The 27,302-nt window shown below is 36.1% G+C and overlaps 1 protein-coding gene across 1 annotated transcript in view; it reads right to left on the minus strand.

Annotated features, from left to right (window-relative positions):
• Positions 1-27,302, minus strand: part of INVS (inversin) — a 99,897-nt gene that overhangs the window by 26,003 nt on the left and 46,592 nt on the right. The window contains 7 exon segments of the mRNA XM_019471368.1: positions 2,444-2,550; positions 4,164-4,393; positions 5,883-6,038; positions 10,809-10,980; positions 15,545-15,654; positions 19,287-19,467; positions 25,811-25,978. Coding sequence (XP_019326913.1) covers positions 2,444-2,550; positions 4,164-4,393; positions 5,883-6,038; positions 10,809-10,980; positions 15,545-15,654; positions 19,287-19,467; positions 25,811-25,978 — 1,124 coding nt within the window.

Here is a 27,302-nt window from a genome sequence, read left to right on the forward strand (position 1 = left end):
GCTGGTAAGCAAAGAAAGACAGAAAGCACAATTGGACTTGCCACGCAGCAATGATTTGATGGAAGGATTAACAGTATCTGAACTGAAGTGTCTGCAGGAATAAAGACAATGACATAACATGAAAATTTGTATGTCAAGGTGTGTTGCTGATAGCATTTAAACAGGTACAGATTTTTGATAACCCAGGAATGGGAACTTCAGAAGGGACCTCATTTCAGAAAAACACATTTTTAAAGTATACCTAGTTTTGAATATTTTAATTAACAGGTACAAGATACTAAAGTAAACTTTATGCTACTAGCATGTATGTACCAAGACAATGTATTATATTAAGGATCCCAGTCATGAAGACCTGTATTTTTAAACGTGGATTCTCTAACTCCATTAGAGCTACCTTTGAAAGTAAAAAATCACTCAAATCAAATCTAATAGGGGTTTGTACAACTGGACACTACCCATTCAAGGCTGCTCACATACAGTCCTCACAACCAGCCATTACTCTGTTGTGTCAGTTCAAAGCCTGTTATAAATTTTCTTTTCCGCTGGTTATCTCTAAAGCAGATAGCTTTTAAATCAAGCTGGCTTCACAGGAAAACACATAAAGAAGACATCAGCTGTCAGCTGTTATACGTAATTTAGCATGAAGTTGGTCAAGCAGCAGCTAACCTGGCATCACAGGATGCACGCAGGACATCAAGTTGGATTACGAAATAAATTTACAAAGAACAACAAACCTACCACCCTCCAGACTAGCACTTGATCACGTATCTGCAAGCAAGTGGGCAGCTTAAAATCCTAGATGCAATCTCAGCCCCATCTTTTCACAAACCTAGTCAGTTTTAACCACTATGTTTGAATTTTGAACTGATATCTCATATTGCACTCTAAGAAAGTGAAGAAGGGAAGCTTCTTTCTATAGGTATATTAGAAAAAAAATTACTATTTGGTGAAATTGTTACTGATTAAAAACCAATTTCATCCAATTACGGATTAACCATATTCAGGAGCTTATTTTTACTCTCGCTTACAACACTCGACTTGATTTTTCCACTTTCCAAGTGTCCGAGCTCTTAACAACAAAACAAGGTTTGTAGATGTTTATTAAGAGGCAATTGTGCAATTTTCACATACAATATATATATTTTTAGGATAATTATATTTAAAGACTGATTCATCTAGAAATACTGGGGATCTGTTTTGTTCTGCACATGGACTAGTGCTTAAGGGCTGACATTTAGACTACTGCTAGTTATATTTTGAGTAATCTAGGTTTATACATAAGAACATATATTAATGCCAGAAGGGAAACAAAAATAGATACTAACTGAATGACTATAGTAAAACCACAGCTAAGGTCTTTTCCTGACATTTGAGCATCATTAGCACATTTCTACAAAGTAAGGAAAATAGCAGCCTCCTTTCTGGCAAAATAGTGGCTTTTAATCTTACTTATTAAGAGTAATTTAATTACAACTGTTTATTTAATTTTCTATCAAAAATTACTAAAGAGAGCATTGGCACTACTTAATTAGGAACTACTTATACTTTCATTTGTGTTTCTCAATAAAAAATAAGAACAGAAAAGGAAGAGAGATCTGAGTGGTTTAGAGTAGAGAATGACAGAGAAATGATGGGGAAAGAAAGAAATTAAAAACTGGGATAAGTATGGAAGTCTCAAATTTAGCACGAAAATATGGGGTTTCAAAGTCCTTAAGTTATTTAAAATGTTGAAATATTCAAATTTATATGGCATACTGATCATAATTTTATTTATAATTATGAGAAGGTCATCTACTCTAAAAAAGGCATTATAAATTTCTGCTAATAGTAATTATCTTCACAGTCAGGTGACTAATTTGAACTCCACAACCCAAATCACTTTTAAAAAACTATTATTTATATGTCAATGAAAGACAAAGAAGAGAGATGCAAATGTACTGTCTCTTTATGATTATAGGAGGATTTTTTTTTTTTAAACTAGGCCTTTAGAATACAGTTAACCACCAGGTAATTTGTAATCACTATTTTAAAACATAACGTTCAATTTCTCCCGTTTTCTTTCTTCTCACCGAATAGAAAAGAAAAACTCCAGTCTACTCCAACAGCAGCAGAAGTGCATTTTCATCCTTTGCTGTACATATTCACTGTCAACTTCATATAAATGAAAAAGATCTTTAATATTTCAAATGGCTAGAATGAGTAAGTACTTGCAGAAATCTCTGTAAGTTCAAGGTTCAAAAGTATAACCAGTTGAAGTTTCAATGTCTTACTTAAAGAAGAGATTTTTCATATTAGAAAAGCTGCTTACACTGAAGCCCAAGTCTACAGCACTCCTTTTAGATACAAGATCACGATTCTCTGGCAATATCTGAACACTTAACATTTAAATCAGTAAGTAGCACTTTTGCTAAATTACAAAATAATGCATTCAGACAAGCAATACCTCTCCTCGCTGTTCTCCATATGATTAGGGAAAGCATCAAAACCAAGCAGCAACTTTATAGCATCAAGGTAGCCATTGTTACAGAGCCAGTGCAAAGCAGTTCTTCCCTGTAAACAACAGAACAGAACAAAAATAAATATTGTCCCCAAACTCTCTTCTGCCACAATAAAAGTTGTAAATCATACTGTAATTCAATGCTTTTCTGGACATGAAGGACAAACTAATTCTTCTAAATAAACTTCCTTGTTAAAATAAAAGAATACAGCACTTAAAAATGAAGTAACTTTTCTTTTTTTTTAAACAAGATTACAACACTAGTGCTTTTTCACCTAAAGCAGCTGAAAAACAGCATTAGGAGACTAGCTCTAGAGTTGCGTTCTTTGCAGCTATGCTGCCCAGGTCTGAAGCAGCTCTCATCAACCTTTGTAGTTCAGACTGGTTTCTAGGCTGCTCCAAAACACTGTGACAAGACTGAAAGAATTACTACAGAATTCAAAATCAGATGAAGTTTGAGGAAAGCTTATCAGCCAGGCAAACAAAGAAAGACTCCAGCTGTGCTTTCAAAATGAGCTTGATTTCGGAAGTCTAGTTTCGCTCACATGAAGCAGAAGTCCAACTCTCAAGATGCACTCTATACACCCAGCTCATATATGACCACTCTTGGGACTGGGATCACAGAACCACAATGCGAATACCTCAAGCTCTGTTAATATCAACAAAACATAGATATTTCACTTCACTTCCAGGCCATGCCTCCTGTCTGCATCTTGCTTTTCTGAACTCCAAATGTAGGAAATACCTAGAAGGCTGGGTACCACAGAAAAACATGAAGACATTCTGAGTTCAGTGCTAGCAAGCTGCCCCCTGAACCCCAAGGGCTGAAGAGCATGCTGCAGTGTCTCTGTGCGAAATAGGTGGAGCCGATGTGTTCAGCTGTACTCAAGCTGATGCCATACAGAGCTGGTAGCAGGTTGGAAAACCTCCCCAGCATGCTCTGTAGAACTCATAATAAAAACCTTTTCCATTACCTGGAATTATCCATGCCCTACAATGAATAGCTACAGAGAAGTTTAACAAATTGGGTGAAATTCTTTTGACTGATGAAGTTCTACTGACTTCTGAGAAATGATGTCATATAACAAAGAAATCTGTTACATATTGCACAATTATTCTGGCTCCTAATTTCACTTACTGCTTGAATAATGGCACAAAAGAACATATAAACTAATCAGTGTTCTTTTTTTTTTCACCTGGAAGAGTGATACGTATGTGGATACTTATGTGGATAAGTAATTGAAGCCGTTCTTGTGCAATCTCACTTGCAGTATCTTACTTGCTCCATCTCTACGCTGAAGAAACACATTACAGGCTATAAAATCACATTCCTATGCCAGCTGTTAATAAGGAACGATAGAAGTTAAGAAATCAGATGATTAATATGACTCCTCATAAGATCACACTTTGATAAGGAAAAGTCAAAAGTGATATGGAAAAATATGAATCTTCAATTCATGCTGCGTATTAAAATACTACTTTTCATTCAAGATTTTAGAAGTGAAGCCATAGGCAAAATTATGTCAGGATGCATTTCCTTCCGTGATAAACAGCAGCAAAGATGCCTCTATATCCCAGAAAAGAGAATGACCTTGAAGAAAAGGAAAATGTTTTGATTTATGGTTATTCTAAAGTTGATTAAACAGCCCAGTGAAGAACAACATACCTCTTTATCCTGAATATTTGGATCTGCGTTGTTTTCCAGTAACACTACCATGCAGTTAATGTAACCTCCATAAGCAGCACACTGCAGAGGTGTTCTACCTGCATAATCCTGCACGTTAGGGTTGATTTTATTTTCTATCAAGATTTGGCACACATCAGCATTTCCTCCCAGGGCTGCCCAGTGAAGGGGTGAATGGCCATCTTGGTCAACCAAATCTACTCTTGCTCCTCCTGTAACAACAAATACATTTTTGAACATAAAAAGAAAATACTTTTGAATGCAAAGAAAAAAATAAGTTTATGTTCAACTAGAATGTATTTGGTAAACTGACAATTCGGACAAATATTTCTGAAAGTAACTTCAACTTTGTTACTCAAATCCTAAACCCTAAATCAAAATTAATTGGGAATGAAATAGTTCCAGTGAGGGTCAGGCATCTTTTTTACAAGCTTCTGAGTATCCTCTCAGGTGCTTTAGAATCTCCAGATTTGTCAAATGCCTTTGAAAAACCTAGCCTTTATTTGTTTCAGGCCTATTAATTTTCAGTGAAACTTTTATTTCTTAACAACAAAATCACTTTTGAAAATCAGACTTCAGATGAAATCTCTTTTTAAATCTCTAAAGCAGACAAAATAAAATATTCACAGTGTAAGAATGACTTGAAAAAAGCCTGATTTTTTAATTCAAGCATGCTAAGGCTCTCTTATGCAGATAATGAATTTCTCTGTGTTCTTGTAAGATGTAAAAACTCCGTACAAAAATAAAACTCCACAAATATAAAAACTTGAACCAACCAGCAACGACTGTCTATATCATAAAATATTTAATTAAACATAACTCAGATTCTGATAACCAAGCTTCTTGCATCTACAAAAGCTAAATGGCATAGGGGTGGGAGGAAGAGCTTAACAGGAGGTTAAAATACACCCAGCAGATCACAGAGGGAAGCATGCTTTTCAGTAAGAAAGGTTGGTTGATGGAAAACTTGCAACTTGTTAGCCTGGATACTTCAACTGTCCATAAATGGGATAATATCTCAAGTAGGAGGGAGGCTGCTTCCAGCTACTTGGAACGTTTCTGCGAAGCTAAAATGACAGAATTTTGCATCTAAGATACCACTGTTCTTTCACCATACTTCTTACATTTCAGCAGAGTTTTTACAATTATCTAAAACTGTGTACATTGTTAAATCTTCCTTCTGTCTACGAATAAAAAACTGCTTATAAAAACCAACCAGAGGAAAATATAGTAATGATTTAGGATTTTTGATAGCTACCTTCATTAAAAAATAAAGATTAATTTAAATAGTCAAAAAGTCTTCAAAGAAGCCTAAAAATGCTTTCTCACAAAAGAGAAGAAAGCTTAATTTGGTCTTATTTACTGGAGGAAAAAAAAGAAAGAAAAACAATGACTTGCTAGGGGAAGAGGCAGTTTGAGAGACTAGCACGTACTTGAAAAGGCTTGAGCAGAAGAGAGCTGTGAAAAGAACTACCCCAATTTTCAAAGTTTTAGATTTAACTCTTCTAGCCATTTTGCACAACACTCTGATAATCTTTTACATGTACTACTGCTGTTCCACAAAGGGTACTTACAGACAAAACCTGCTCTAAGGAAGTAATTTTCTACCCCACCTCTTGCTCAGCTATGCTGTTTATTTCCCAGTCCCACAGAAAGCAGCACCAGAACTCTGAACAGGTTTGTAAATTCGTAACATCTGACCTTTAATGAGTGTTTGTATCACTTCTTTGTGTCCCATCTCACAGGCTCGGAAAAGGGGGGTATGTTTCATGACATCCAAAGCATCTACCTGTGCGTTATGTTCCAACAGCAATTTCACTGTGCTGACATGGCCAGAAAGGGCAGCAGCGTGTAATGCTAAAAGAATGAAGTAGCAGGAAAAAGAAAACACAATACCATGAGCTTTGGAGGTTCACAATTAGAACGGTCAAAATAAAAATTAATTTCAACCATTTGGGTGGAAAAGGTGCTTTTCAACCACAAGAAACTGAAGAATCACAGTAAGTGATCACTAACCACATTTTCTTGCCATACAAGCAATAAGCAGAAAAACTTTCAGTCCTAAAACATGTTTCTAACTTGTACAAATAGGAATTTTAACCTTAGCACCGCCAAGAATGGCTTACACTGAGGATTTGCGGAAGGTTAGCAGCTTCTGATTAAGAGAACATAACATGACCTACCTCTGCCTCTGTTTTGTGGCATTTCTTACATCACCCCAATGGAGATGAAACTGCCCATTGCCGGTGAAAGAAAGCTTTCACTATTTCTTCAATATTTTCCTGAAAATACCTTTTTTATTTCTTTCAAATAAGCAAAGCTGCCTCAATTAAAAATAACTCCAGATAACTACCCAGCTGTTCCTGCCCTTCCCCCCCCGAATTACTTGGGAGAAAATTTACACAAAATTGTGTAGCAAGGCCACCACATCTCACACAGTATCTGCAGCTCCCTGTTTTCTTCAGGAAAAAAGAAAAAGATGATGGAAAGACCAGGTACTGCATTTTGTCTCATCCCTACAATTTATGAAGTGCAGTTGTATGAAAACTATGCAAGTTGATTCTGCAGACTCCTACTCTTCCATAGTTTTCTTTGCCTTCTCGTATTTGAACGTATGCAGACTTCACTGAGTCCAAACCAACAAATAACACAGAGCTACTTGAGATACTTTAGACCTCAGAGGTAAAGACGTGGTGTCCTATAACTGAAGTTGCTATTGCCTAACACAGCATCCTGCGGGCACTGTCAGCTGGAGTTGAGGAAAATATTGAAATGCCAGTCTGACCAGTTCACGGTTCTTTTTGAAGGAAAGGAGAACTACACACGGCAATGAGATTTCAAACCAATGGAGGACACATATACTGCTGATTTCACTTACAATTTGATTTCAAAATGCTTTGGATTATTTCCTATAGTCAGCAGTCGAATCAGATAATCTACATTCTCATACTACCTTACATGTAGAATATTTCACAGATGACAAATATTTCACAGACGACAAAATCAAAATAATTTGAATGAAAATACAAAACAGTGCAATTCATAAACGTGCATTTAGTAAAGTGAATCCATATTTCCCCATGAAGTTTCACAAATATTCATCCTTGGTGAGAATTCAGTCTGCTCAAGCAAGTGAAATGTGGGGCTATAAACAGTACCTACATGTCTCTACTTGTTTAATGTTAAAACAGGCAGGGTCAGGATCCAGCAGAGGCATTATACAGAAAGGCACACCACGAAGGCCAACGTTAGGAGGATGCTTCTTGAACCATAGCCAGAATATCAAAACAGTCAGGCTTTCTGTGTTTGCCTGCTACTGTTTACCACTGGTACCAGCTTCACACAGCTTACAAAACAGTAACCCAGCATAACCTGTTACACAGGCACTACTAAAATGCACAGGTTGTTCATACTGTCCGTGAATCAAATCCAGCTGAAGTGTGTTGCCTTAAAACACACATTCTCAAAATTAGTGAGAGTAACTGGAATTGTGATACAGAAAAATGAGGCACTGCCTACAAGAACTGGGGTCGCAGCCAGAGGCTGTATGAGAAGTGCTGCCTTTAGTAATTGAAATCATGCCTTCAAGATGACACTGATGTTTAACCGTTGCAGCTAAAAAGCATAGGGGCACTCATTGCACTCATGAGAAATACCTGTAAGCAGCGAGATCTGCAGTAGCTATGCGAGTGGGTGGCTATCAGTAGAAAATTGACAAGAATGAGATCCCTGCCGCTTCGTACATTTGGCTAGGCCTGGTTTTCATGGTCTGACCTCACAGTAAACTCTAGGTTCTGGTTTTTGTACTGCATTTCTTATGAAACCAAAGGCAGTAAACCACTCCATCAGATGACACATGGGGTGTGTATAACAATACAATAGAAAAAGAGCTGCTGTGTCAGCTTGGCCAGTTCTGCCCCCCCATCACTCATTCTGACGCAGGCATCTTGTTTTGCACTTTGTGCTCAATATTTTCTTGTAAGCCAAATTTTCTGTGATGGAGTCACGGTGACTGAAGAGATTCTTCGGCCAGCTGGTCACAATAGGCCCTTTGTTCAGCCGACAGACAGAGCCCTCTCCATTGTACGCAGTGACGGCAGAGCTATAAAGCTGCCCCTGTAATGCTCCTGCAGCGCTGATCTCTGAGAAGAGGGAAATTCCTTTCCCTTGGTGTCATTCTCCTACACAATACGGAGAGTCTCGATGTTCTCGCAAAGCTGAATGGAGAGCTTGCTCTTTTTAAGTAAATGCAAAAGGCTGCGTTAACGCAACATTATAACTGAGCTTAACTGAGTCGGCACACAAAAGTCAGAAAAACACAACCTTGAACTCTCCTCAGCAACTGTATCCCGGGCACGGTGGCATGTACGCTATTTTCTATTAGTGCATAGTTTCCCGTCAGAATACAACGCTACTTTTCCCTCACCAAAACTTGGGAATGATTAAGAACCTTCGGAAAAAAACCCAGGTCTGAAATCAGAGAGTGATTTACTGGTGGGCTTCCTTCTAAGTTTACAGCTCACTATAATAAAGCCCATGCTACCGCACATGCTTGCACAACGGTAAAGTTCAGATTGCTCGACAGCAAGCGACGAACGGCATAGTTCCCCACTTTAAGACTATTAGTGTATTCTACACAATGGCAGTTTCAAGTAAATGGAAAATCCATTAATTTCCTTGGATTAAAAGCCCTACAACGAAATCAAGATTAAAAGGTGATTATACATCACTGCTATGAAAGGTTTAAGACTGAAAGATAATAAACCAAACCACCTGAATTATTCAAGCATGAAATCCACACCTGAGTAATTTCAGAAACACAGTATGTGATTACTGTCTGCAAAGAAGAAAACCCTTTGTAAGGAGGTTTGCACAGTGACTACAACATTACTGCACCTTAAGGTCTGAAACAAATACTGTGAGGTATTTAAAAGGGAACTGTCAGGAAGGAGCAAATATAGGTGAGTGATAAAAGATGAAACAAGACTAGAATTGTAGAGTATATAGTTTGTAAAGTCATCAGACGTGAAGACTGAGATTTTATTTGTTGCACTGTTTCTTAAACTCAAAAATTACCAGCTACCCTGACTTGGAAAGACTGATTTTTTGGTGTGTTAATTTGTAAGGAAAGCAAGAATTTAGATATTTAAATAGAATTTTATGGTAACTGTATTTGGCTTTTTGTGTAAAGACCCACCATACCACCAAAGGAAATAGAAAAATTCATTTTTTGAATATGAAAGTAATATTCATACATGCTATCTTTCAAATCCTGAACGACGCAACCCTGACATTGCATTTATTTACCATTTGTATGTTATTCGAAGTGTGATCCGAAAAGAGAAAAGCTGTTAAACTCATATCTTTGTTTCTCGGTTGGGAGAGATCTATGCTGCAAATTCCCTAAATCTAAGCATGCAGCTTAGGCTAGTTTGTGTGTGTGCAATGAAAAGATAATGCTCGAGTATACTTTAAAACAACTATATTAAAATTTATATAAACAAACATTGCAATATACATTCTTGTTTGTTTAAAATAACATAGTTTTCTTTTCAGGAGAAATGACCTCTACTGTATTATTCACGGGCGTGTGCTCTGACTATCAGCTTGGCTATCACTTTACAACTCATTATACATAGGTATACATTTTTGCACTTAACTTCTAAATTTGTGACCTGGCTGTGACTGGCACAGGGTGGTTCATGACCTCCTCCCATATAGCTTACCTCTGCAGCCCCCTGCTACCAACCCCCTCCGATTTATGCCCAATATAGCCACATTCTCCTCTTTTTTTTTTCAGATGTCATCAGCACACTTATACAGCTCCACTACTTTTACCTGTATTTCCAACACTGTTGAATACATATACCTTTCAACACCTGTCTCTCTGTCAGAACTGTTATTCTATTTTTCTTGAAAGTACTACATAGGTACAATATTTCTACCACAAATTCTTATAATTTTTCATTAAAGGAAATAAATTCATAGTTGCTATAGGAAATTTTGAATTTCATGACTTGCATGCTTGAGTTCTGAAACACTGTTTTGCATACCTAACTTTTGCTTTGGGTAGATAATGGGATGATAAACTTGGGGGATATCAAGTTTAACCTCTTGTTTGGACAACAGAAGTGCAATAGCTCTAATCTTTATTACGCTATCTTTACAAGTAACTATGGTACTTATGATTTTCATGATGATAATTTAGCCACTTCACCGGGTAGTTTGCTCTATATTGTTTCAAAGTATTTATTTACTGACAAATTTTTTAACAGGCATTTTCAGGGAGGTCTTTTTATTCAATTATATTTCATTTTATTCTTCAAAATACAGAACAGCTCTTCCTTTCCCAGGATTACAGACCTAACTAAATAGCAGCATAGCAGTACATTTCTTCTTGCTATGTTTCAAATGAACTGGTCTGATCCGCGCAGAAAAGATTTGTTTCTTTCCCACAATAAGGCAAAGAAGTGACTCACACACATAATTAAACTAATGAAGAAATATTTTCAGGATTAAGGTACACATCCAGGAAAAGATTAATATAGCTTCTAACAATGTTCTTTATTTGGTGGAAATCACACTAACTGGAAACATCCAGTGGCTCTTTACTGTAAAGCATCTTACCTGTGCCAGCGTATTTGTCTGTCATATTGATATCAATATCCAATTTTAAAGTCAGCATAGTCCTAATGACATCATCACTGCCTTTGCCAGCTGCCCACATGAAGGATGTTCTTCCCTCAAGATCTGAGTCATCTTTTACAGAAGGATGTTTCAAAAATACTTCAACTGTTTCCTGAAAAGACATATTATTGAAATTAACATTAAAAGGAATCTGTAACAACAAGAAACTATTCTGTCCCATTTAGCTGTTTATGAAGCAAATCAAAGCTTCATTTTTCCTTTTTACGTTTCTACAGATTAATAGCTCAACAGGAGCACTGTATTTTCTGCAATGGCCTTTTCCTCGTCAATGTTCATAGTGCATCCTTAACTATAAGTTTAACTCTGTCATTTATTTCATACTTTTTTCTTTTTAGTGTCAAACATCATGCGTTCATCATAAGGAAGTAAAAGACACTGCAGTCATTGTGAAGAAAGCAATGGGAAAAATATTATCAGCTTATCAAAACATTACTGTAATACTATAATGCTAAAATAATGTTCCTTCAAAATATTCTCCTGACATTTTTTTTTGCTCCAATTCTAAATATGACTGCACATGCAAATATTTTAATTTGCCAAACTCTAATAATTTAACTATTCAAAAAAAAAAAAAAAAAAGGACTTTTGGAGCAATATAGACATATTTCCTAATATTTAATAATATCAACAGGTTACTAATTACTGAAATATTACAAATCAAAAAAGATTAAGAAAATCTTTACACCCGAGTCCAGGCTTTCCACTGTAACTGTTGCACTAAAATCTCTATTTAAATCAAAGCAAAAAGAATTCTTTCTTCAAATGTTTTTTTTGTGTTAAGCTCTCAGCAAACAAGTCCACTTGTTTAACCTGCTGCTAAATTCTTAATAAGCCATAAAGGAAAAGAAGGGAGAGGAAATCACAACTGCTAGAAGAAGAATTAGGGGAAGATTTTCCCTTTTCTATCTAATGCCTTACAAAGGCTGTGTATTTAACAGCTGGTAAACATCTCTTAAGAGCCACTGATAGGCTAGCCAATAAAAACTGAAAATTGGGTTTCATTATTTTATTATATTTTTATATTTTAGTATTAACACTATTTTATCTTTTCCCCCATGTGACCACAAAATAGCTCTATCACTGCTCCGGGTAGGATGAGAATTCCTTGACTATAAGGAATCAAATGCTTATAATCACAAAGGTGTTTAAATACCTAAATCCTATTGATTAGTTTATTGATTAGTTTGGATTTTTTTTAACTTCTACTTACTATTTCATCCCTCTAAAGAAATAGGAAATTTCTCATTTATCTTATGTTAATGTGATCCAAGATCCTAACAGCTTCGTGGATTTGGGTCCATATCTGAACCATCAGTTTATTGTAAAAAGGTCCAGCCAGAAATAACGAGGAATGGAAGCATTAAGCCTTCCACACAAACCAGCATGTGTTTATAGCTTTGTGTACTCACACTGACCACCACTACACCTCAGACACAAACGGCTAGTCATTAGGCCAGCCACTCAGCACCCTACCAGTACTCTGCACTGCTTGAAATCCTGCCAAGTGAAAAGCAGTATGAAGGCTGGACCTTTTCAATACTAGGGCACACATCCTACAAACATAAATAAGTAATTTTATTTTTCCATTAAGTTTTAGCAAAGCAACATTTCTTTCAACCACTCTTTTTTTTCCTAGAGTTTTTAATGGGAAAAAGTGGAAGAAAATCCCATAGTGCTTTAAGACTTATTTTCCAAAATGAAGTTATCATAATGTGAAAACAAAATGAAATTAAATTAGAACAGGATGGTTAAAAATCGGAAAACAGAAGTATTAATCAGTTTAATTCTACATGTATTTTGTCATGAAAAATCACATGTATTTTATCTCTGTTAAAAAAAGTAGAGAAAACAAAAAACAACAAAGCTGAAAAAAACAGTAAAGGATAGAAGTAAACCTGGGTCATTTCATTCTGTGCTATCAAGAAACTCTGAAAAATACTGAATATTATTTTTGAACATTCAAAAATAAGACAGGGGTATCCACATTTCATTTACTAGCTCAATCTATACAAGTATGTGAAAGGGAAGTACATTGTCTTGGACATCTCTGGAAGAACGGAGAAAAAAATAATATATATTTAGTACTGCATACTAAAATCAATACTAATAGAGCATCTGCCTTCACGCATGAAGTTCAAAAATTTAAAAATGATGTTTATTTGGACCTTCTGCGGGATACATAGGCCATCTAAATTGCAGGCAACCTATTTGGGTGGTTATATTAGGTAACTTCTCTTCTTCTAGAACTTCTCCTTCTATAATAAGTGGGGATAAGTTAGTCTTAGAGAACAAATTCTTCACATAAATTAAGTGCTGGCTAAGTGTCTTCAGTCTTTAAAAAACAAAAATGTCACGTTAGAGTAAGTAACCCGCAGAAAAACAGAGCAAAGAACAAGATATCGAGTTAAGTAAAACTGAAAGCAATGCAAATATTTATAATAAACACAAAAGAACAAACTTTCTTCTTGTTAGGGACTAAGAAACATTGCATTCTAACTAAGAAACATACCACGCCTATCCAAACTTGGGCAGACTGAACAGAACAACAATGTGCCTCTCAAACCATAAATATATAGATGCTACTGCCAAAACAAACACGGATGTGTCTCCACTCAGTTGTTTGACTATGTATATGGAATGCAGTGGTGGGAATTACTCAAGGATTTGTATGTAATCGAGAAAAAAAGCGAACAGTGGTGCTCAGAGTGTTAAAAAAGAGAGAAGCTCCAGACATAATTTAGGCATGCATAAACAGGGGCTCTTGGATACATCACCAGCTAAAAGAGGCTTACAGATCTGAATGAGACTCTCCTGTTTGATTCTTCATATAAGATGGGAAACAGTACATTCATTGTAAGTACACAAGATTACAAAAGAATGCCTGATGCCATCACCTACTCTATTTCCCCATAAAAACCTAAACGATATCATAGTTTGGCTGGCTGGTGGGATCAAAAGGCAGCAACATAATGAAGATGTTTCATACAACTGAATGAAACCCAGAGAAAGCAAGCCAGTATGAAAAATCATCTTTTAGGAATGTATCAATACAGAAAGGAAAAAAAGATAAAAACATGTGGAGATAATCACCAGATTGTAAATAAAAACATTCTCTCTTTCCCATGAGTCTGACTCAAACTAGAAAGAAAGGCTTTTACAACATACATATTTTAGGCGTGTGAGTGAGACCCAAATTGTCCATACCACATAATGGACAATAATCAGCATCAATAAAAAATCTCTAAAAAGGTGTAAATTATACACAAGAGAGATGCTCCACTGAAAGTCTGAATTTAAAAAATATCTGTATGGTCTTACTAAGATCACCTCCAAAAAACCCCACCAAACCCCCAAAACTCACTCTCACAAGGAAACAGAAGGTGACAGCTGTGGTATTAATATACATTGGTCACTTCCCTCTTTCAGTAGTACTTCTGGATTTGTTAACTTGAATGGTTCTCAAGGGCGTTAAAATTTTACTTGTTTTATGAAAATTAACATATGGGTAGGCAAGAAAGACCCAAATTAGTATCCCTGTTAAGAAAATGCTGCAATATGCCCTACATAACTACATCAATTAAGGCACTAAATAACCCTTTTTGTAAAGGGAGGTTATGAATAATACAACTAAAGAAAACTTAGATGGGAGCTCTCAGCTTACTATGCATGGCATAATTCAACTATGAGAGACAGAGAAGCATAAAAAAGCCTTCTTAAGTTCCAGTGCTTGAGAACTACTTCTATAATAACATCTACGACCAGCAATTGTTAAACTGCTGAGTTTTATACTTAGCTCTACCATATCTGATCTTGCTCTGGAAAAAAATTACCTACCCTACCAAAATATAAGAATTAGGCTGTCTGAGAAACCAATTTTCTTTGTTGTCTGGATTAAAAAAATATTTTAAAATATTAAAAACGTCAAGAAATTTTTAAAAGTATAGTGTTCATGGAGAAGTGTGACAAAAGGTACTCGCTCTTTAGCCATGCTTTATGAGACAACGGCTCATTCATAATAGCAAATATTCGTAAGTTAATCACCTTCTTGAAGGCAAGGACTGGTTTGACTGGTACTGAAGCAGCTGTGCAGATTAAAAAAATATTTTAAAATATTAAAAACGTCAAGAAATTTTTAAAAGTATAGTGTTCATGGAGAAGTGTGACAAAAGGTACTCGCTCTTTAGCCATGCTTTATGAGACAACGGCTCATTCATAATAGCAAATATTCGTAAGTTAATCACCTTCTTGAAGGCAAGGACTGGTTTGACTGGTACTGAAGCAGCTGTGCAAATACTCACACAGGTGATCTTACTCTAGAAACCTTATAACTGCTTAGATTTTGCTATAATGAGCCTTAAAAAGTGAAAGCACTGTAAAATAGTAGGTGCCATTCTGCTTTCTATTGAAGTACCTAAATGACTATTGTGTGTTCTGATGCAAACATATAGATCAAAGGGCCTTTCTTTGTACAGCAATTTAGTTTTTAAAAATCTATTTTTAATAGTTTGAAATTAACCACATTTATATCACATAACAGAGGAAAACTCTGAATTAAGTTTGTGCAGACAACACTGTGTTTATATGAAACACTTGGTTACATTATAAATATTTCAGCAAAATATATTTACTTCACATTTAGGGTATGTGCTACTTACAGCAAAGTTGCTCTGTGCTGCATAATGTAGGGGTGTTGCACCTTGACTATCAGATGGGATAGTTCCAAACTTATTTCTTTCTAATAAGAGATGGACAATCTGTGCATGACCTGAGAAAAATAATATAAAACCAGATATGTATCGAATCCTAAAGTTAAACATTTCCCTATAAAAAACAACCAGACAAAAATGAACAGAATTCAATAAATAATAGTATGTTTGTGTTGTAGCCATTATAGCCTAAATATAAGAGAGAAACATAAGACTTGATATTTGAACTATTAAGCCTGGCATGCACCTTCTTCCCAATAGTGTTCCAGTTCCACACTCTGTATCCTCATTTTTGAGGGGCATCTGTAAATCAGAATGACCTATGAATAGGAACATGTGGAAAGATTTTCTATTTCTTTCAAAAGAAATCACTAAAGCATTTCCCTAAACAAAGAAACCAGCAGTAGCTGGTCAGACAACTATGATATTAACATTGCAATGAATGAGTTGAATATTTCCAGAAAAAGCTTCTGATAATTCAGCTGAGATGCTGCATCTGAGCGAGAGGTCAGTCAGAAGCAGTAAAGTGAGCATAGACTGATGATGATGAGCATTTGTCCATCTACATTAAAAGGTAGGCCAAATCAACATTGATCATTTCATCCTACATCCCATTGTTTTACAGAAATTAAGTGTAAATTCTTTACTTAGGTTTTATTCGATCAAAATTTCAACTGAAGATGTATAGCAGAATCTGGAGGCTAGTCTACTACCAGCTGCCATAGCTGCAATAAACAACAAACTGACACATACAACTCCTTCCATCAAAATAGATTAGAATGTTTTTAGATTAAAATCACAACATTTTTTGGGGGATGGGTAAACTTTATATCCACTTCACAGACAGGAAAACAAAGACACAATATCATATATTGCCACTGAAGTCAACTGATCCTTTCATATGCTTTCTTTTGTAGGTATATGCAGCTCACAGAATATCTTAATGATTTGGTATTTTAAGAGATACTATAAGGCATAAATCACATAAAAATACTCTGATTTTACAGGAGGAATCTCCCAGTATCTTGCATGTGGGGAAAACAATCAATTTTGCAGCCTGTTACTTTTGCACAGTTGACTTGAATTACTTTAGAATAAATGAAAAAAGTAGGTAAACCTTTCTACTAGCAGTAGACTTCTATTAATGAAAACACCGACAATTACAGAATGAAGCTGTGTAACACTTGTGGTCTGTAGCTTTTAAAAACCTAAGAGATGGAGGACTAGGCAAGCCTTCTTTTGTGGAATGGCACTTTCAGACTTTATATGTATAGAAGTATCAGAAACGAGAGAAAATGGTCAACTTGGGTCAAAAAGGATGAACAGCTATGTGGGGATTATTTTTTTCTAGGCGCTTTAGGGTGTACAGGAAGGCTCCTCTTTCCTTTCAGCCATTAAGACAAGCCTGGACCCAGAACATCACAACATCCTGTCCCTTCCTACCAGGAAAACACTGAAAAGAAGAGATGTAATGTTGCTATGCTCTTCCCATCTCAAGACTGTAAGAAGTGAATTGAGGTGCACTGGAAGAAGCTGGTTCTGAGTGCAATCCTAGCAGGAAAAACATAGGAGTACTGAGCCTGGAAAAAAAGTTGCCTGAACTTTCAGGACACACAACTAGAAAAAGGGTAACTGAACTGTGTAATCAGGACAGGAGGTCTGTCTAAATTATCTACGAGAGAAGGCTTGAGGGAGTTGAAAAAAAATTTTGTATTGGGTACAACAGTAAATAAATTGGTGCAAAGATGGATCTCACTTGGACATTAATGTAAACATTAGAACTCAATTCTTGAGGTCAAGAACTGTCATTTCTGTAGTACTTTTATTTAGAAGACATGTAACTTGGCTGAGACTTTTACCTACACAAAAGAAAAGGTAACAGGAGCAACAACGCCCTAAGATGCAGCCACATGCAACCCATCACCTTTAACAGAACATTTGTGGCTGTATCCATGCACTACTTAAAACCTCCTACTGTTAACCCATTTAGGAACATTTTAGACTCTTTGAGATCTATATATAGCCTCCAGTATCTAACTTAAAAACAGAACCCTAAAAATTAATCATGATTTACCAATCAGAAGTTGCCCATGGGCATATGCCACCTAGAGACCTCACCAAGTTCACGAAGGACTCTGGAGGTCTTGGCACATCTTCCCCCTTTATTTCACATTGATTAGACAATCCATTTTTCCAACAGACAAAACTTCTCCCTTAAATACAATCAATTTCAAAACACAATAAATTTTGCTTCTTGGACAGAACCAAGTGATAATGACTAATTCTTTGGGAGACAGATCCTATGACACTTAAAATGTTTCACAATTTCTCTGTAAAAATTCACTATCCCTACTTGAATGCAAATGCAAATCTGAGAACACTCTTTTTTTTTTTTTTAAATAAATGTAATCAAACTACATGTATATTGTCACTGGAGTTGCAGTAACTAGATCCACTGAGCAATCTGATTCTTTTATTGGCATTCTTTGTCTGCAGTGTCCCAGAGGGTCGTGGGGATGAAGCCTGTTAAAAGGGGAGAGAGAGTGTTTGAAGATTCTTTCCTTTTATCCGGTACATGGTGTTTATTTTTTCCTTCTGCATATAGGAGAATGGAAAATAGGAGGTCAATTTTCTAAATCATATTATTTTTGTGCCTGTCATTTTATGAGTTGCATTTCCCTGTATTTAGACTATTTATATTTAATCAGGTTTTTACCTGTTTTGCAAAGATCCAGTTTTGTAACTTGTCAAACCAAACTGTGCAGAATTCACATATGCAAAGTTATAATTTACAGAGCATCTGAGTCTCAGGGTAGCAATCTGAACAGAAAAAAAACTTTATCTGAATAAAACTTCTTGTCAGATCTGATTGGATTGTCATAATGTGTCTGACGAAGAGCTTGTACTAGGAGTAGGAGAAGCGTCAGCTCTGCCATTTTCTTGTTCATTTGTGCTGGCATTATCAGATTATCTGCAGGTTTTTTGTGGGAATCTTTTTAAGTCACTTGTTTATTTTGTGAGGGTTAGTTTAGTAAAAACTAGATAATATAATCCATAAATCCACTTAACTGGGCACATGTAAACTGCGATACATCACAATAAGCTGAAAGTGAACAAATGAGTGATGACGCCACTGTCAACCCCTCCGTGTTGTGGAGCACTCACTTCCCTCAGGCACCTCGCAAACCCTATATGACTGTCTTACATATGGACCAAGTGAGGGTGCTAGCATCAATCCATATAGTAAATATTAGTAAAGTTTTCTTATTTTTTCAGATAAAAAATAAATATGAACAGAAGTTCTGGTATTTTCTTCATGCACCCCAATGGATTGTCTTGCATACACGCTGGGGTGTGCACACCCCGCTTTGGACACCACTGCTCTAGAGTACCAGGGGTTTTTTTAACCTATGAATAAAGCTACATACACAAGAACATCTCAATATGCTCTAATTGTTCTTAAATCATGAGCATATATAGCCTGCTGAAGTAATATATTTTACAATGCTGTGGAGAATCTGAAGCTAAGAAAAAAGTCTACAAACTTCTAGTGCTGGTCTAGCAGAAACTATTATTGTTCTAAGAGATTAGTTAGCGTAATACCAGGCTGGAATTAAATAAAAAAACATAGACAAAGATTAAACACCACAGTCAATTAATTACTAAATGACTTCAGCATTGTCCAGTTTACCAAGTAAGGCTGCCCAGTGAAGGGGAGTTCGAAACAAGTTGTCGTAAGATGTCACATTGCAGCCTTCATAGGAAGTCAGGACATCAACAACTGCTACATTCCCATCAGCAACAGCAAAATGAAGGGGAGTTCGTCCTTCGTAGTCTTGCCAGTTAAGCAGAGATTCTGTAGGTGCAGCTTCCTTTAAAAAAAAAAAAATACAAAATTAAAAAAAATATTTAAGTTGAAGAGAAAAACCATATACCCTTTACAGATTTTTTTTTTGGAGTCTTATAATAAGGAGATAAACCGTCCTTGTTCAGTAGAATATAGCTCTACAACTAAATACTTTTGTTACAGTATAGGCTATTTTCAAGTATTTCTATGGAATTTTTTTTTTTACTTACTCAATTATTGCACAAGACCTGATTTTCGATACATACCCTGTAGTTTACCAGTCTGTTGTGCAAGTGGCTCCTTACACAGATCTTTAAAAGATTAACTCAGGCTCTTGTGAAAATAACTAGATCTTCTTACTTGATTTTCTAAGTTGAACATGACATATATATCTTTTTATTTTTCTCATAGGAGAGAAAATATCCCCCCTTTTTGCACAAGTTAATCTTACGGCTTTCATTATAATACTTTTCTAGCATTTGAAAACCACATGACTATCAGAGTATTTCTAAAGGAGATGTCAAGGTCTGTAGCTGACAGAAGTAAGATAGAGAGTACTTCTAATGAATGCATCTATTTGTAATGGGCTTAATTTTGAATAAAAAAATCTTTTAAAGTATTGTGATGTCATTTGATCATATAACATAGGCATTAATAGATAGAACTTGAGTTTTCATCACATTTTCTTAGAAAACATGCTAAATTACTTTCACATAAGGCCCCTAGCTATGTAGTTTCATATTATGATAATTTCCTCTCTCATCAACTTTTTTCTAGACAGATTTCTCTTCATGACTTTCTTTCCCAGGCAAAAGAACAGAACAGGTACAAATGGACATCATCTTAGCGTTGCAGAGATCTCCAAATGGCAAATATCATAAACGCCCATGAATAAACTTCACTTTCCTGGAAAAAGAGGTAACTCTAAAGAAAATGGTAAACAACAAAACCATAGAAACTCAGGATGCAGGACACCAAACATCTAGAACAGGAGCAGAATGTCAAAACAAGAGCTTAAATAAACTATAGGGAGTAAGTCTGCTGTTCTATCTCCAACAATTCAGAACAATTCACTGAAGTCATGGGAACCCTGTGCAAAAGAAAAAAAGAATGTAGTCCTGAGATTTTTAATTTCCGACACTAGAGTGGATTTTAACCCATGATAACTGAGAAAAACAATCCTCCTGAAAATACAGAGCCACACTGTATCTTACAATATACTTATGAAAGAGGAGGGAGAGACTGTGATCAGTGCAGCTTGTTAACAGTTAAAGCAAGTTCCTGATCCCTTTCTCACTAAACTAATTGCAATTTTTCCTATTGACGTCACTAGGTACACAAATAGGCCATAAAATCACTTGTATTTGCATTATTTGAAATGCAGTAACTATTACATAGAAAACGAACATCTAACATCAAGAACGATAAATTGAGAAGCAGAAAAAGTCAGGAAATTCCAGAGTTATGGTTTCTATCCAAATATTAATTGACCAAGGTTGCACATTCTATATGTTCTATTTAATAGATTAAAAAACCCCCACATTTAGAGTTATATTTAACCATATTTCCTAAGTGCAAGCTGGCTAAATTAATACTGCAGTAGTAACCTCAACTCTGCAATGTCCCGATTCTTTGTTTCTTACTGTCATACTTTCTAACGGTGCCAACTTAAACCTCCTAATATTTGATTAATATGTTTTCTAAAGTTAAACATTTACATACTTTGCATACTGTATGTAAATGCTAATTAAGTTGCCTGTCTCACATGTAAAACTGCATCAGTTTCAGACATCAGTAGTTAGCCATGTTTTGCTAGAGAAAAAAATTAACATACTTGAAACACCCTGTAGTTTTTTACTATATCTAGCCACTAGTACAATAACAGATAATCTATTAAAAACATAAAAAATTGATAAATGTGAATCTCTTAACTAAAAATACAATCAAAATTAACATTGTTACACGTGCAAACCACAATAATCAAAGCATGGATAACACTTCTTTTAATAAGCATTCAAAAACATTTATCTGAGCCATTACAGTGAAAAGTGGTTTTATGTTCTTCCCTACCTTTAATAATTCTCAAGAGAAAGCTAACTGATAATATGCTTACTTTCTGTCTATTCAAAGAGCTCAGCAGGGGGAGTATAGAGCCCTATGCAAAAATTCAGAAATGATCTTTATGAGAATCACTTTTAAGAATGACTAAAAATGAATGATGATATGCATAGAAGTTATTACTGAAATTCTAACTCCATCAGCGGAAAACCTGTTTGAACAAAATGGACAAACAAGAAAACAAATGCTTCTTCGCTTTACCTATGATTTATTGATGTCATCTGGAAAGCTAATTTTCAAGCCTTCTAAAAGCACAACAACATATTAAATAAATGACTCCTAAAACTCCTGGCTCAAAGTCACTGATGTTCCCCAGAACATATCCCCCTAATCAAAAGTGTTACTTTTGCAAAATGGTGAAGAACCTTTTAATGACAAAGCCACTACTTATATTCTAGTCTAAAAGTACTCACGTGTTTTGAAATTTTTGGCCACTTAAACTAAAATTTCCTAGGCTTCTTTCTGTCTACATTCAAGAGTACAATTTCTATGGATTTTAAGTGGGTTTGGTGTAAAACTAGCTATAATTAAACTGTCATACTATATTAATATTTTAAGCACAATACACAGAAGAAACAGAAGCTACGCGTTTTTCTGCAGCAATTAGAACAACGGAATTGTAGGCAATAATGGAAAGTGTTGTATAAGTAAATGTCATGTCTCTTACCATGAAGAATAAATAAAGAGAAGAGATACAAAATAGACAGAGAGTACTAAGCAGTTGCTTCCATCATATTAATGGAACCTTATTCTGTTCTTTTCTCCTTAAATCTTCCCAACGTTTTTCATGTAACCAAGCACTGCTGAATCTGGAAAGGTGGAAAAGGAAGTTGACCATGAGAGGATCTCCAGATTAGAGTTTCTCTCTACTTCACGTTTACTTTCTAAATATGTAATGAGTTCCATTTTCGCTGTATTTCATGGATTTCAATATTAGATATAACCAATTTGTGCATAACTGTCACCCCTGCAAACCCAACCTACTTCTTCAGCATTCAGTTGAGCTCTTTTCATTATTGTTTATTTTGACAATCCCAACGGGCTAAGTACTATACAAACATCAAACACACCCTTAATTTTAAGAATTTATAAACAGGAGACAACAAATGGACACATCCAGATGGCAGAGCACATAAAAACAAGACAGTATTTTTCAGTATCATAGACTGTGGTCTCAATAAAATCAGCAGCTTAACTTTTGTCAAGTTTTTGTAAAGCAGCACTGGAGAATTCTGAGTAGGACACTAGAGAAAAATAATTTTCTGGGGAATTCTTCCAGAGTGTTAAAGATAACATGAGAGAAACAACAGCAGTGTTGTTTTTCATAACTTAGTCAGCAGGCAACAAAGGCTGCCAATGCAAATTGACCAGCGGTAGATATGGTATATATATGACTACCGCTATATATGGTATATATTCCATACCATATAACATCATGCAGTCAATATCTGACTGCTATCTGAGCAATGGCACATAGCCTGCAGCTTATAGCACTCTATCATGAAAGCAAAGAAAATGGTTTGTGTTGGACGTGATTAAAAAAAATGGAGAGGCAACAGTTACACAGAGTTGTAGGCCTTTTGCACTGCTATCACTACAAGACAATATTTTCTCGTGAACTTAGAAATGCAATTATGCAAGTTAAGACAAAAGTTGACAGAAATTTTAACTGTATGGGTACATCCGTTAGAAATATCATGCAGAAAGAATATGAAAAACTATAAAGTTAAGCTGGATGTGAAGACCTAGAGAGGAATGAGAATCAAAGGTGATGCTTGGGCAATAGATCTGGAACTGGGTAATATGGCAAAAAGTAGCTAAGAAAGGAGGGGAAGATTGTGAGCTCTGCTGGGTAGATATCTATCAAGACAAGTAAGAAAAACACTTCAGTTTGGAGAGAAGACAAGATCTTACTAAAGGATTAAACTCGGAGGCACCACCACCAACAAAAAAAGGTATTTATACTCAACAACAGATTCAATCAACAGATTGATTACCTAGTAACAAAATTTCTGTATCATGAACTTTTACAGCATATTCTGAAAGCTAAATTACTTTTTCATTTAAACTTGTTATTACCTTACTCCATCAATAAGCATATATAGGTATAACTATTTGGAATATAAATAATTTAGATGATGCATGAAAAAGCCTAGATGAAATCAAGAATACACTCTTTTAACTGTCAGAGTAAAAAAAAAAAGAACCAAAAAACCTGGACATGATCAGAATTCTGTATTACCTAAAGAGAATCTTTGAGAACACCTTCAGTAAGGAGACAGGTATTTTTGACCTTTTGCAGTGCAGCTGGCTGGGATGGAGTTAATTTTCCTCACAGCAGCAGGTATGGTGCGGGGCTTTGTGATTAAAACTGTTGATACACCAACGTTTTGGCTATCACTGAATAGTGCTTGCACAGCATCAAGGATTTCTCTTTTTCATGCCCTGCCCTGTCCTGCTCCCCTGTGCCCCCCAGGGAGTGGGCTGGGCAAGAGATTGGGAGGGGACACAGCTGGGACAGCTGACCCGAATTGACCCAAGCAATATTCCATACCATGTAACATCATGCTCTCATGCCCTGCCCTGTCCTGCTCCCCTGTGCCCCCCAGGGAGTGGGCTGGGCAAGAGATTGGGAGGGGACACAGCTGGGACAGCTGACCCGAATTGACCCAAGCAATATTCCATACCATGTAACATCATGCTCAGCAAAAAAAACTCAGGGAAAGGAGGAGGCAGGGGGGATGCTCATGGCTACGCTGTTTGTCTTCCCAAGCAACAATTAAGTGTGCTGAAGCTCTTTTTCCACTTTCCTGGGAGTGGCTAACATCTGCCTGCTGATGGGAAGTAGTGAACAAATTCCGTTTTTTGCACGCAGCTTTTGCTTTCCATACTAAACTGTCATTATCTTCATCCATGAGTCATCTTGCCTTCCTTCTGTTTTCTCCCAGTCTCGCAAAAGGGGAGTGAGCGAGTGGCTGTGTGGGTGTTAGGCTTGTTGGCTGGGGCCAACCCACCACAACTTTTAAAAACATTTACTTTGACTATCTTTGAAAAAGATATTCAAAGATCTATTTGAAAAAGTCTGTATTTGAATACAGCAATCCTTACCTACTTTTCAGCAAATTTATTTCCCTAGTGTGGCAGAAAAGTAGATGGTATATACAAACTAAAACTTTGTGACAAAATTTTGTTTGTGACAAATTATTTCACAACTGAGTCCAAATTATAAATATCTTGAATAAATAGAAGTAATACAGAAATAAAATCACATTAGTTTAACACTGTAAACTTCTCAAAAACTGTTTTTATAGTAAAAAAAAAGTATGAGTAACTGTAAGATTATCAATGTGATTTGGGGAAAAGCAAAGCAAATTTTCATATGCCACACATAAGCTCTCAACTTGCAAGCTAATCAGGCAAACAGACATAGAAGTCATTGTAGTTAGATTACAATCAGTATGTGTCTAGTTCTGAAAGACCTTTGAAAGACAAAGATATAGAGACATTGTTGTAACATGAGAGAAAAATTCAACTGAGACTTCTGTGTCTTTCCATGTTAGTGAAATTCAGAGATTTCCACAGAATAAAAATCAAGGTAAAAATCAAGCTGAGCACGTGATTCCATTGTACTCATTATAACTGTCAGTGTAGAAAATGAAACTGAAATACTGCAGAAAGAGAAAATATGCCATCAAGGAAAAATTACTAAATCCATATACAAGAATATTTGGAAAGTCTCTCAATAAACTGATTGTGGGCTGACTGATAATTGATCGAATATTTCCCAGAATTCTGACTCAAAAGACCAAATTAAATTAGACTTTTCAGTACAGTTAACTAGAAATGAACTTTCAAATAATGAAGAAAAGACACACAACAAAGAAATCAGTGTGCAAGATGCAACTGAAATGAATAATGTGACTGGCCATTTTAACTAGGAGAACTTGCCACCCCTTCCTCTCTCCAATACCCCCCCAAATGAATAGTTACACACATAAAACTAATTAAGAGAATATATATAGTCCATGAGTTAGAGCAAAGATATTCACCCATAGAACTCAGAAGAAACCCTTTCAAGAGAGCAAAAATATTTAAGATGATTCCTTACAAAATTTTGGACATTAGGAAAAGCAAATTATTTCATTCTCAAAGAGTCGGTGGACTAAAATGAAAAATTTCAAGGGAATAAAAAATATTTCTATCAAAGTAATAAATACAGAAAGTGTTATATAAAAAATAGACTTTCTTACCAGAATACATTTCACTGTGTGAATTGCACTAGGGTCCTTGTTGTTAGCTGCCCAGTGAAGTGGGATTTTTCCTTCAATATCAGGGATTCCAATATTTGAATCGTGTTTTATGAGAAGTTTCACATGCTCTGGGTTATTGTAGTAGGCACTCCAATGCAATGCAGTTTGCTGGAACACAATATTCACAAGTTTTACAAACATGTTGAAAAATGAATATAAGATGAAAATTAAAGTCGGTTAGAACCTGAAATATGATTTAACTACATTTTCACAGAACAAAAGAGATCACCTAGTCCAACTCCTCTGCTCGAAGTAGGGTCAACTAGAACAGGTTGATAAGGACACTGTCCAGTCAGATTTTTAGTTATCTCCACAGAGACTCCACAACCTCTCTGGACAACCTGTTCTGAGTGTTTGACCTCCCTCACAGTAAAAAATATTTTCTCAAGTTTCAACAGAATTTATTGTATTTGTGCCCATTGCCTCTTGTCTGTTCACTGGAGACCATTCAGAAGAGTCTGGCTCCATCTTCTTTACTCTCTCCCATCAGGTATTTATACACATTGGTAAAATCACCCCTGAACTGTCTCTTCTTCAGGCTAAACATTCGCAGGTCTCTCAGCTTCTCCTTGATGTCAGATGCTCCAATCTGTTAATCATCTTTGTGGCTCTCCACTGGACTCGCTCCTGTATGTCTATGCTCTTACTGTACTGGAGAACCCAGAAGTAGACACAGCATTCCATTTGTGCTGCCACCAGTGCTGAGCAGAGGGGAGGGACCACAGGTAAAACCAGCTTTAAACAATGGGTAAATGAGGAATCTTTTCTAGCACTTCAATAAAGAGCACTGACAGAAAATGGAGCAAATGTACCTAGGGTGGGTGACAACTCAAAATGAGTGGAAAACAGGCTTTAAACAAAACTGAACAAGAGGCCCATCTACCTGAGTAAGAGTAGATACTCACACATCTTTGCTACTGAAGTCTGAATTAGGTCTAAGCTACACCATCTTACATGAGACCCACACTGACAAGCCTTTATGCTTGGAATGTGTTTCTGCTGGGAGACTAATTGCTTCATATGGGACTATGGCAGGATAATACTGTCCATGCTACTTAGCCAGCCAAGAGGGCAATGCCATCGGGTGCAGCAATTTCAGGCCTGGAGAAAATATCTGAGCTTGGTATTAAGCAATCCTGTCCAAGTTAGAATGATCATCCGAAGCAGGCCTCAGCACCAGAGCTGCACTATAGAACAACTGCAGTAATTAGTTTGGTCCCTCTTAAATTTGGAAATCTCTTGGAATAACACAAATTGATGGAGAAGCATGTAACAAGATTACTCTCCACTAGAGGAAGATGGCACTGAATACTGACACTGAACTTGGTTCCATCTTAGAATCATGAATACTGACGAACTTGGTTCCATCTTAGAATCAAAGAATCATTAAGGTTGGAAAAGACCTCTAAGATCATCAAGTCCAACCATCAAC

The sequence above is a fragment of the Aptenodytes forsteri genome, unplaced genomic scaffold (assembly GCF_000699145.1).
Source record: "Aptenodytes forsteri isolate BGI_AS27 unplaced genomic scaffold, ASM69914v1 Scaffold97, whole genome shotgun sequence".
Taxonomy (NCBI): domain Eukaryota; kingdom Metazoa; phylum Chordata; class Aves; order Sphenisciformes; family Spheniscidae; genus Aptenodytes; species Aptenodytes forsteri.